The sequence below is a fragment of the Pistacia vera genome, unplaced genomic scaffold, assembly GCF_008641045.1.
Source record: "Pistacia vera cultivar Batoury unplaced genomic scaffold, PisVer_v2 Contig363, whole genome shotgun sequence".
In the NCBI taxonomy this organism is placed as follows: domain Eukaryota; kingdom Viridiplantae; phylum Streptophyta; class Magnoliopsida; order Sapindales; family Anacardiaceae; genus Pistacia; species Pistacia vera.
This window is the reverse complement of record NW_022196183.1, coordinates 441,552-453,862: the sequence shown is the minus strand read 5'-3', so window position 1 is coordinate 453,862 and position 12,311 is coordinate 441,552. Positions and strand designations below refer to the sequence as shown.

The 12,311-nt window shown below is 33.3% G+C and overlaps 1 protein-coding gene and 2 non-coding genes across 3 annotated transcripts; all 3 read right to left on the bottom strand.

Annotated features, from left to right (window-relative positions):
- Nucleotides 1-983: 983 nt before the first annotated feature.
- On the bottom strand, nucleotides 984-7,233 carry LOC116140086 (serine hydroxymethyltransferase, mitochondrial). Its single transcript, XM_031425721.1, has 16 exons — nucleotides 7,018-7,233; nucleotides 6,877-6,927; nucleotides 6,698-6,784; nucleotides 6,222-6,343; nucleotides 6,000-6,076; nucleotides 5,510-5,634; nucleotides 4,694-4,786; nucleotides 3,940-4,032; nucleotides 3,615-3,812; nucleotides 3,359-3,463; nucleotides 2,644-2,709; nucleotides 2,393-2,470; nucleotides 2,056-2,167; nucleotides 1,863-1,973; nucleotides 1,508-1,680; nucleotides 984-1,213 (listed from the first exon to the last, which is right to left on the bottom strand). The coding sequence occupies exons 1-15, from the start codon at nucleotides 7,105-7,107 to the stop codon at nucleotides 1,532-1,534; spliced, it is 1,557 nt and encodes a 518-aa protein (XP_031281581.1). The 5' UTR covers nucleotides 7,108-7,233; the 3' UTR covers nucleotides 984-1,213; nucleotides 1,508-1,531.
- A 1,971-nt stretch (nucleotides 7,234-9,204) lies between these two features.
- On the bottom strand, nucleotides 9,205-9,278 carry TRNAN-GUU. The gene has a single exon. It is a non-coding gene; the product is annotated as a tRNA-Asn (tRNA).
- Nucleotides 9,279-10,275: 997 nt separating this feature from the next.
- Nucleotides 10,276-10,349, bottom strand: TRNAN-GUU. The gene has a single exon. It is a non-coding gene; the product is annotated as a tRNA-Asn (tRNA).
- Nucleotides 10,350-12,311: the final 1,962 nt, after the last annotated feature.

The following is a 12,311-nucleotide window of genomic DNA, read 5'->3' as shown; positions in this document are numbered from 1 at the left end:
GTTATTATCTCTATCTTTGACAGATAAGTGTTATTTAAATATTTAAATGATTAGAATTTAAGAATTGGGTTAAAAACTTAGACATCTAATATCCCTATTTATAATATATGAAGATAAATTATTTTAATCCTGTGATGTGTTGATATTGTTCATGGATTAATAGTGAAATTAATTATTTATATAAAAAAAAAAAAATTCAATTTTAAGATTCTTACACTATACTCATACAACAATTTCATAATTTTTCCTTTAAAAATACATCTTGTTCTTTATAAACATACCAATACCATGCCATAAATACATTTTTATTCAAATATAGAAAAATATTTACTTCTAAATTCTCAATAATTAACGAAGGTGTGGAAGTTTATTAGGTTCGTTGTTATAAGGATAGTAATTAGAGTTCTTATTCGATTGATAGTTTCAAAATTCTGAGAGATTTATTGAGGTGCGCGTAAACTAACAAAGACACCTCTGATCATTAAAAAAAAAAAAAAAAAAAGATTCATCACGTTCTGCTTGACCTGAAATGAAATTTTTTTTGATCTCCTATTCCCTTTCTTCCAGTCTCTCAGTCTCCTCCGATTTGAAGGATTTGAATTTTCTTTCCGAATATGATAAAGAATATTTTTGTCATAAACTTACTGAAAAATGTATATAAAAGTCAAAATATACTAATAAAGATACCATGTTGACATCCCACTTATGATAATTCATTTTGGAACACATGTAATTCCATTATGGAATAACATATCCATTATGGAATTCCATATAAAGCTAGGGGATTCAGGATCAAAACCCACCAACAAACAACACCACCAATTTATATATAGCTTGTTTAAGCAATGAAATATGCTTAAAAGATCTGATATATTTTAGAAAATCCTAATTATGCCGACACAATCACAAGCACGAATCGACGCAAAGAGACAGGCGGGTCAGCCACTGTCCATGGTATCTACTGTGCTTGTCAAGCCATTAGGGAGAAAGAATATACCGCATCTAATTTTTATTGCAAGTTTTATTGCTCAGTAAACACAAGTATTTACATACATTAACTAAGATCTCAGTCAAGTTTTGCTGGATTTGAACTCATAAAAGCGTCAAATTCACATCCTTGATAAATTGGTCCACAACTAACTAGTTAACTTTATCCCCCTTCGCCTTCGTCTGCTAGGAAAGCTCATATCATAATGGTTCCAGCTAGTCTGCGCTGAGGCAGATGAATATTTGTCACAAATAAAACAACAACTTATAAGTAGCTGAATTTAAGATTACAAATGTAAATGCAGTTATATAGATCAATTCACAACATAATAAATGTATTTCTGTTCTATTGTGATATATGTTGCCCGAGTATATGACAATTTTTTTTTTTTTTTTTTAAATATATGGATATCGACTACTGTAACTCTCTTTAATTCATAAGGAATGAAACCACAATGGACTCTAATACTCATAGATTAGCCTCATCAGCGAATCTAATGATACTGAGGTAATTACATACCTTACAACAGGGTTTTTTTTTCTCTCAGTTCTTGTACTTCATGTTTTCTTTCTCAAATCCAATTGTTGGGAATTGTTTTGCATACTCCTCAACATCATGGCGGAGTTTTGCAATCTCAGACTGACAGTTGGCAGAAGACTGCATCGTGGTCACGAAGTCTTTCAACTTTGTTCCTGGTTCAGAAAACCAACAGCATGCAATCACATTTTAGCATATTTGGCCAAATGGCGAATCACAGCCAACCAAGATTAGAGTATCACACAAACTAAACAGCAAGCATGAACATCAGTGATGATGAAACACAAAAAAAGCCTTTGGATAATGAAGCACAAAGATATTAGATATAATTAGGAACCTTTGGTTTCAGACTTGATCTTCACTGCCACTTTCACAGCAGAATCAAAGTATTCTGCCACCTTAGCGAAATCCTCCTCAACAAATCCCCTAGAAGTAAGAGCGGGCGTTCCTGCAGTGCAATTGGATTCATCAAGAAAAGTTACGAACAAAATGATCACACAAATACAACGTCATCAATGAAGAGCCAGTACCCATCCTGATGCCACCAGGAACCATGGCAGACACATCCCCTGGAACAGTGTTTTTGTTGGCTGCAATGTGAACAGCTTCCAACACCTTTTCAACTCTTGAGCCATCAATACCCTATTGAAAGAAAACCTTGTTAAAACATAAAATTAAATTTTCATCATCAGAAATTCTTATGATATCCCCTATGTATTATGGATAATAAATCAACAGTCGAATTACTAGTTTCATGTTAAGGTTGCAATAAACCATGAAATGGTTTGAACAACTTTTGAAGCAGATTTCTTAATTACAAAAGCTTCCCTGTACTTCAACAGTAAAAGGATGAAAATTGTCTGATACCTTGTTCTTCAAATTTACCAATACTAAATGGTTCTCGGTACCACCAGAAACAAGTTCATATCCCCTCTCAACCAGAGTCTGCAGAATTGGTAAAATTTCATTAGTTAAAACACCAGAAACGTTTCAGTAGCACCAACATACTGATGAGAGAAAACTATCTTATTTAAAATTCTCAAATATTTGAATGAGGGAAAACTGTGTTAATATGATCTTGTTTTGGTAATAAATTCGGCACACGTAATGTAGCATACCTGTGCGAACTTAGAGCAATTACTGAGAACTTGCTCTTGATAGGCTTTGTACTCTGGAGTAGTGGCCTGCATTTATGCAAGTAAAGAAATATATGAACAGTGGGTTTACATTAAAATAAAATCTTTTCAATTTAAAATCACTCACTGATCTGCGGAATTTGGCATTGGGCCAAAAGTATCGAGAAAATAAATAAATAAAAGCTGAAAAAGCAAATAAAAGAAGAAGAAATGCGAAAAGCATGATTGAAAAGGACATGGTTGGATACTCTCCAATATGTAATTATGAATAGGCCATTTCAGTTCATTCTTACTTGATATGTACTGTCTCTTAAACTATCAATTATATTGGTCAATTAATAATTAAAAGAATTTGTTTATTTTGTTGAAGCCATAACATGGGACAAAAGCTGAAAAGCACTTCATGCACTAGTAACCTAAGGAAACTGACTTGTGCACTGATTAATAGAATAAGAAATACTAGAGTTCTTGGTTTGCTCAAAAACCATTTTAGTATCTACCATGCTACAACACTACAAGGTGGAAAGTGGGGTGTGGGTCAATTATTAGGCAAGGGGTTCATTTGAATTCAACAAACCTAATCTCAACAGGTAGGGTCACTGACGCAGATCCTTTCTTGTCATTCAGTTGTTCAATGGTAATCTTCCCTTATCTTTCTTAACTTATGAAGTTGTTATAAGTTTGAGAGATAATTCACCTGTTTCAAGGCCACTGCTAAACCAGTAATTGTGTGGTTGTGGGGACCACCTTGGAGTCCAGGAAAGACTGCCTGATTGATTTTGTCTTCATAATCATACAATACCTTCAGTGAGAACTCAGAAGGGTTAATGTTTCCTCCATTTTTGAGCAATAGAATGTCCATTTAAATGACAAAAGAAGTAAGAAGCAACCTAATATTGGCAAGGAATTGACAACAAACTCCTAAACACTAATATTTGATTTGAGATACTCACCTCTTTCCCTTGTTTGTTGATCTCTTTCACCCCCTTCCTAAAGAAAATCATGGCTCCACGTGGCCCACGAAGTGACTTGTGAGTTGTGGTGGTCACTATATCAGCATAATCAAAAGGTGATGGGATGACACCAGCTGCAACTAAACCACTAATGTGTGCCATGTCTGCCAACATTATAGCTTTTTGTTTGTCACAGACCTGTTTGAACACTAAAAAGATGTAACCTCATCCTCAGACCTTAAAAACTATCAAAACAAAAGGAAACCAAGGAATCTGATGCAGGACTATGATGACTGAACTTTATACATTAATTAATGGAGATTACCTTGCGAATATGAGCATAGTCATACAGACGTGCATAAGCACTAGCACCAGCAACAATTAATTTTGGCCTGAAGAGAGTGGCGCTTTTCTCCAGCTACAATTCAATGATTTTCAAGTCTCAAAACCTTATACTGACACATAGGTAGAAAGACATAGATATAATCATATATATGTAAGCACTATATGAAATCTAATCACATGCAAGCGTAAATACTGGTTTTTGTCCATGACAAATCACCAGAAGGTAGCAAATCCGGTGACAGAATGGATAATAAGTATGCTTGAAGATGTTCAATTCTGAAATTACAAAGTGAAAAATTTTGAGAGTGGCATGAAGTTTCTATAGCAGTCCATACGTTTGGTGGATGACAAATGTTTAAATCTCTGTGTGGACTATAAAACAGATCATTTTAGCAGGATCTTTTACCATAAATGAAAAGCTGAAATTTTCGTTCAAGTTATTGCCAATAAAGAATGACTGCTCAAGGTAAAGACAGGCTACGGAATCTAATTTAACATCAATTCTCCAAATTTTGTGCACACAACATATAATCTATTTTTTCTGAATTAATTCTATTCTGCATAGCATATCTTCGTCTTTCCAATAACAATAGAGAGCCAATTTCTGACCACTACTTCCGTTTGCTGAGGAGTAGGTGTACTCTCACCCATTAAATCAACAATATGCGACAATGTAACATAATGGAAAGAGGCATATGGACTTGAAACTACCACAATAAGGAAATTGTTGCTACCTGTTCATAGTCTATGTAGCCAGTGCTCTCATTCAATCTATATGGCATTGTCTCAAAAAATATGGAAACAGCAGATATCTTTTTGGTATCCGTCTGTAAAATAAAAAAAGGGGGAATTAGAAAAATATAATGCAACATTTGTCCCTGTAATATGAACAGATAGTATTCCAAAGAGCAACAAATTTCCTCTGTGATTAGGAGATCCAATAAAGAATAGTTAGGTTGATTTTGTCATTATACTACAATTCATGTAGCTTATACATCTCTTTTAGGAAAATAACCTGTAAATAGTGAATAAATGAATGGCAAACAAGAAAGACGGGCACTTCAAGGATCTTGGAATATCACAGCTCTGACCTAACTGCATGAGCATGGCATCTGACAACAGTCACACATTAACTCGCAAGTCACTTACAAAATTAAACCCTATGGGCTATAATGTATGCAAACTCAAACCAATGTGAAAACTTTCCTTATTTTCCTTAAGGAAGGTGATAGAATCACAATGAGGAAGATAGAATATTTCTAATAGTTAGGTGACAGAGACTGTTTTCTGCAGTTAGAAAGAGTGCCAGTGTTCTGGATGTTAGATTTGAATTTCAACCAAGGCTAGAGACAAAGAGTTCACCAATTTTATTGTTTCTTCTGGTACCAAGAATTATAGTAACGCCCTCAATTTTACTAAAAAGAGAAATACATAATATTGGACGCCAAATTATCCTACAACTGTTTGAAAGTGAAAGATGCGAAGTGGATGCAGGTACAAAGTAAAAATACTCCGTCAATTATCAGGAACAATGAAAGAGTAGAACACACCTGATAGCCATGTGATAGATGTCCACCATGAGGAAGATCAAGTGCCATGATTCTTTCATGAGGCTTTAACAATGCAGTGTAGACTTGAAAATTAGCGGGAGACCCAGAGAGGGGCTGCACATTCACTGTAATAACAGGGCATAATAAATATGGGAAAACAATAACACAATAACAAATTACATATTACAAAACTCATCTCATAAAAGTTTATCTTTTCCTAATTATGCCATTAAGTAACCTCTCTCTTCTTGACATCAAATCATACTCTTAAAAATACAAAAGTGATTGAAACTCATAGATTCATAGCTGACTCATATTTGCAAATGGATCATAAGTTTGGTCCCAATAAATATCAACAAAATGAGATTTTCATATGGCCATGCCCATGTTGGCATTGTCAGCAAATCAATCAGAATCCAACTTTAATAATGACAAAAGAACAGATATTGGCCACAATTATCCTTGCCATACATAAATGACATAAATTTACCTCCCCACTTTGCGGGATCCAACCGAAATGCTTCCAAAGCTCGTTTTTGACATAAGGATTCTGCCATATCAATAAACCTGAAAATTGAAAGCTCAATAATTTTCAGCACCAACTAAAACAAGAAATTCAACAAGAATATATGAAGTACTCAACTATGTAATTTGTCAGTCAGTTAAATCAGTACAATTAGCAGAAGAAATAGAAGGAGACTGCTCAACATACTCGTTTCCTCCATAGTATCGTGCACCAGGATATCCTTCACTGTACTTGTTGGTCATTACAGAACCAACAGCTTGCATAACTGATACTGAAGTGAAGTTTTCTGACGGAATGAGTTCAAGTCCCTTAAAAACATACAAAATTATTCCGGTAAGCTATAGAACTTTAAACTAGGAGAAACTTAGTAACCACAAAAGTTGAATGAAATCAAGCATACTATATAATAGATACTTCAGATTATTCCACATAATTAAACAAATTCGTCAAAACTTAAATTTATATGTTGTAAAAGTATTAATCCAGTATTCCAGTTGTAGCAAAAAAATTCTCCCTAGGCAAAAACACAACACTCTAGGATAGAGTTTATGAAACAAATGAATATTTGAAATATACGCCTTGAATTCATTCTCTGCTAAAACAGACAGCAATTGTAACCTCATAGAAACCAACAATCTAAGCCAAGAAGTGCTTGAAATTACCTTCCATTGTCTGGCCTTTTCAAGTTCGATGATGTCAGCAATCTCAGGATCAACAGCCTCCAGTGGAGCATTCAGTTGTTTTGGCCACTGTAAAGATAACAAAATAGAAACACCATGAACAACAGCCTACTAATGAAGCTAAATAATTATACAAAGAGAAAAAGAAATTATCAACTTACGGTTACGCCGTTTTTCTCTTTCTCGTAGACAGCTTCATTTGGCAAAGATGACTGAAATAACAAACAAAATGAGAATCACAAGAAAATGAGCGAATTCTAAGTCCAAAAAGAGTGTAACTTAATAAAAAGAAAAAGAGAAACCATGTAATTGAGAGTGGAGCCATTGAAAAGAGGACGAATGGGTTTGTCGAAAGAAGAGGAAAGCCTGCGAAGCGCCATTGCCATTGCCATTTTGTTGTTGCCTTCCTATGCTCTAAACGCTGAATTAAGTTGCTTGTTGTGTAACAAATGAAATGTTATATGGTTATATTTGTGGTTGTTGAAGAGATTTCTGGTTTTGTCGTTTGCTCTATGTACTTGGCTGTCGTTCGTTTCATCTTAATCTCAAGTCAAGTGCTTTCTCACTCCTCCCTCACTAACTACCCCTTGTCCCGCCAAATTTAGCCACCATTTTCATCTAAATTAAAAACTTTTTCTAGAGTAAATATTAGAGACTTCATATAAAATCAAATCTTAATATTATTATTTTTCATTGAATGCAATTAAGTTAGCTCACATGATTTTATCATTATTTCTGTCTTTTAAACAAAATAAAATTAGTAAAAAATTGTCTAACAGGGGAATTTCTCACAGAAGAACCATTTAAAATAGTTGAAGGTGCAAATACTTGAATTATTTAACATTTCCTTAGAGAGAAGAAAAGCAGCCATGAAATCCCTATCCAAAACGTAGCATTTTGTAGCCACAAAGTGAGTGGGACTGTGGGAGGGATATAAGGTGATAGGATATAGTGTTCTTGTGAGACAAATTTGGCCACCTAAGCTTTGATTTGAATCAACTCATGCTCTTGCCTCTTGTGTCACTTTCTCATACGTACTCTTTAACTCTATTCATTGATTTTTATTTCTTTCTTAAACTTTGGTCATCAATGCTATGGACCCCTAACCCCAAACCAGAGTTTTACGTGGACTTGAGCCATATCCAAGCAAGTGCTAGGCAGGCTCACATAGAGCACAGAGGTGCTGGGCTTGGATTTGGTCTTGTTGTGACTCTTTCTTTGTTTTGCGAAAGAGTTGTCTTATTTAANATTTCTCACAGAAGAACCATTTAAAATAGTTGAAGGTGCAAATACTTGAATTATTTAACATTTCCTTAAAGAGAAGAAAAGCAGCCATGAAATCCCTATCCAAAACGTAGCATTTTGTAGCCACAAAGTGAGTGGGACTGTGGGAGGGATATAAGGTGATAGGATATAGTGTTCTTGTGAGACAAATTTGGCCACCTAAGCTTTGATTTGAATCAACTCATGCTCTTGCCTCTTGTGTCACTTTCTCATACGTACTCTTTAACTCTATTCATTGATTTTTATTTCTTTCTTAAACTTTGGTCATCAATGCTATGGACCCCTAACCCCAAACCAGAGTTTTACGTGGACTTGAGCCATATCCAAGCAAGTGCTAGGCAGGCTCACATAGAGCACAGAGGTGCTGGGCTTGGATTTGGTCTTGTGTTACTCTTTCTTTGTTTTGCGAAAGAGTTGTCTTATTTAAGAATAATACTTTGGGTACTAACGGATGGGTACTAATCTGTGTACTAACTAAAGCATAGTACGGATACTATACGCATATTATGGGTACTATGCTTTAGTTAGTACACAGATTAGTACCCATCCGTTAGTACCCATAGCATCACTCCTTATTTAAACCCCACCCAAACTCTTTTTAAACCCCAAAATCAATTAAAAAATAAATGATTTTTAATTTATTTGAAAATTACCATTTTCCTAATCTTTTTTTGACTTCTCTAATTTCGTTTTTTTTTTTTAACTTATTTTATATCTTAAAAAACTCATGATTTAGAAATAGTTATGAAAATTCCATAAAAGCAAATCAAAGGAAGATTGGAAATAATATTTCTTGTCATGATTTTGCCTAGAAAATATTTTTTCCAACTTTTTTTTTGTATTTCATAACTTTTTCTAAATCACAAGTATATTTTCATTAAATTTTGAAAAAGATAAAAGAAAAAAAATTCAAGAAGGAATTATTTTTAAACAAATCTGTAATCTATTGTTTATTTTGTCGTTTATTACTCATGATTAAGTAAATGAGAAGCGTAAAGGATTAAGAAAGGATATATTAAAAAGATTAGGAAAAAAATAAAATATATTTAAATTTAATTTATTTTGGGACTTAAAAAGAAAACATGAAATATTATCTTCGAAAGCATTCAAGAATAAACAACTAGCAAAATTGTTGAAGTTCTGTACAAGCATCACCCTGCGTGAGTATGCGAAAATATGTGATAAAATCATCAGAAAAAGAATTGCGCTAGAAGGAGGGCTTGAACCTCCGACCTTGTGGTTAACAGCCACACGCTCTAACCAACTGGGCTATTCCAGCGTGCTAACAACCCTTACATATTAATAATTTACTATTATATTATAGTTTTAGAGAGGTTTGAACTTTGAATAATAAAAATCCATTTCCTATTTTGCGTCTCTTAGGGGGTTCAATTCAATAATAATAATCTATCTTTTATTTCACAGTCTCATAGGGTTTGGATAATAACAACCCGTCAAGTTCGCCAAGGGAAAGCAATGAACGAAAGAAAAGATTTAACAACTTCCAGGCACTGACAATGGAGTAAGAAATTGCCTGCCTGCTCCAAATGTTCAACGTCATTGCTCACGTCTTTCAAAAAGTAAACACAATGTGTGACAATTTGACACAAAGCAGAAGAAAGAAATTATACACAAATTATGAAAAAGGGTTTGAAGGGTTTTGACCCTTTAAATCAAGTAGCAGAACCAGATCACACAGTTGATTGGTACTCCATTTGCTCTTCCCNTTTTTTTTTTTTTTTAACTTATTTTATTTCTTAAAAAACTCATGATTTAGAAATAGTTATGAAAATTCCATAAAAGCAAATCAAAGGAAGATTGGAAATAATATTTCTTGTCATGATTTTGCTTAGAAAATATTTTTTCCAACTTTTGTTTTGTATTTCATAACTTTTTCTAAATCACAAGTATATTTTCATTAATTTTCGAAAAAGATAAAAGAATAAAAAAATTCAAGAAGGAATTATTTTTAAACAAATCTGTAATATGTTGTTTATTTTGTCGTTTATTAATCATGATTAAGTAAATGAGAAGCGTAAAGGATTAAGAAAGGATATATTAAAAAGATTAGGAAAAAAATAAAATATATTTAAATTTAACTTATTTTGGGACTTAAAAAGAAAACATGGTTCTGCAAATGAAATATTATCTTCGAAAGCATTCAAGTATAAACAACTATAACAGGTAAGGTATATACTAGCAAAATTGTTGAAGTTCTGTACAAGCATCACCCTATGGCCTGTGAGTATGCGATCAAATCATCAAAAACAGATCTGCGCTAGAAGGAGGGCTTGAACCTACGACCTTGTGGTTAACAGCCACACGCTCTAACCAACTGAGCTATTCCAGCATGCTGATAATATTAATAATTTATTATTATATTATAGTTTTAGATATTTATTTCACCGTATTTTAGGAGGCTTGAACTTTGAATAATAAAAATCCATGTCCTATTTTACGTCTCTTAGGGGGTTCAATTCAATAATAATAATCTATCTTTTATTTCACAGTCTCTTAGGGTTTGGATAATAATAACCCGTCAAGTTCGCCAAGGGAAAGCAATGAACGAAAGAAAAGATTTTACAACTTCCAGGCACTGACGATGGAGTAAGAAATTGCCTGCCTGCTCCAAATGTTCAACGTCATTGCTCACGTCTTTCAAAAAGTAAACACAATGTGTGACAATTTGACACAAAGCAGAAGAAAGAAATTATACACAAATTATGAAAAAGGGTTTGAAGAGTTTTGACCCTTTAAATCAAGTAGCAGAACCAGAGCATACAGTTGATTGGTACTCCATTTGCTCTTCCCATGTGCACAACATGTGTTGTGTGTGACTTTTTCGCCAAGCTCGGGCTAATGCGAGGTTATAGCTCGACCCAAAATGAGCTCGACAATAATGATTAATTGACTCAGCATAAGCTCGTCGAGCCGAAGCTCGACCCAGCATAAATTAATTGCGGACAGTTCAAGGAATTATTCAATCAAACTTCAGATTATTTCAGATCCCAGATATTACGGGAATAACTAGATCAACCGCTATCACAGTGCTCAATCACGAGAATATCGGAATTGCGATTCAGATCAATTGTAATCCCTTTAGTTTCTCTATTTTCTTTGTACAAATCTTGTATATAAATCCCCTCAAACGAAGGGAAAAGGGTTACAAATTTCATATAAAAACTATATTGTAAACTCTCACAACAAATGCAAAAAACAGTAGACGTAGGTTTCAAAGTTAACCTCGTCGAACCACTTTAAAACTCTTATTGTCTTTACTTTATTGCATTCTTTTTACATATATTGCTAATTATTTTTAATCACGCACACATCAGTTTTGATCTCGACAATGTCGTTTGGATTTCGCTAATTGGTACAGATTTCTGTAACAACAATATGGAAACTCAAGATCTTGGCCTAAATTAACCAACCTCACATGGGTTATTCCAAACTAAACACAAACTTTAAATGCTTCGGTAACTTCTAAGGGCTACCAGAGAGGAAATAAAAAGTTTTATCTTTTAATGAATAATTACTTATTAATTAGTTGTCTTATAATTCTAATTTCACGATTCATGAAGACATTCCATTAATTATGGAGGGGCCGTTTATGGCGTCCTTACTTATTACATATGTGACACATTCCCCTAAATTCTTCGTACCAGTTGTTGCTTGTAGGCCTGCAACTTTGCCCACTGCATTAATACACTCAGTGAAGGGACAACGACATTTTCCCACCCAAGGTTTGGCGAAACAACTTTTTCCCACCCTTCAAGTTTCAAAATAACACTTTCCCACCCTTTATTAGATGTTGTTATGATTTCTGTTAATATTTTATTAAAAAAACAAAAATACCCTTAAATATTTGACCTTATAAATTTTTAATTAGCCAAAAATTTAAAAAAGAAAAAATAGTTAACCCCATCTTAAAAGTTAGAAATAATGCTATAGAATTATTTAAAGTTAAATAACATTAATATTTATTTATTTATAATGTCATCAATATAAATATTAATGTCATCAATATCTTATCCACTATTATTCAATAATCTACTAAATTTATAATGTTTTTCATGATATAATGTTTTTATTTTTACTAATTAACATAGAAAATCAATATTCCTAATTAGTTAAATAAACAAAGGAAAAAAGATATCTTTACACTTGAACTAATAAATAATCGAGTAAAGACTTTGACTTAACTAAATTTTAATTTATAATAAACTAATTAAGAAATAAACTATTTAAGGGTATTTTTGTCTTTTCAGTCAAATATTAACAGAAAACATAACAAAACCTGACAAAGGGTGGG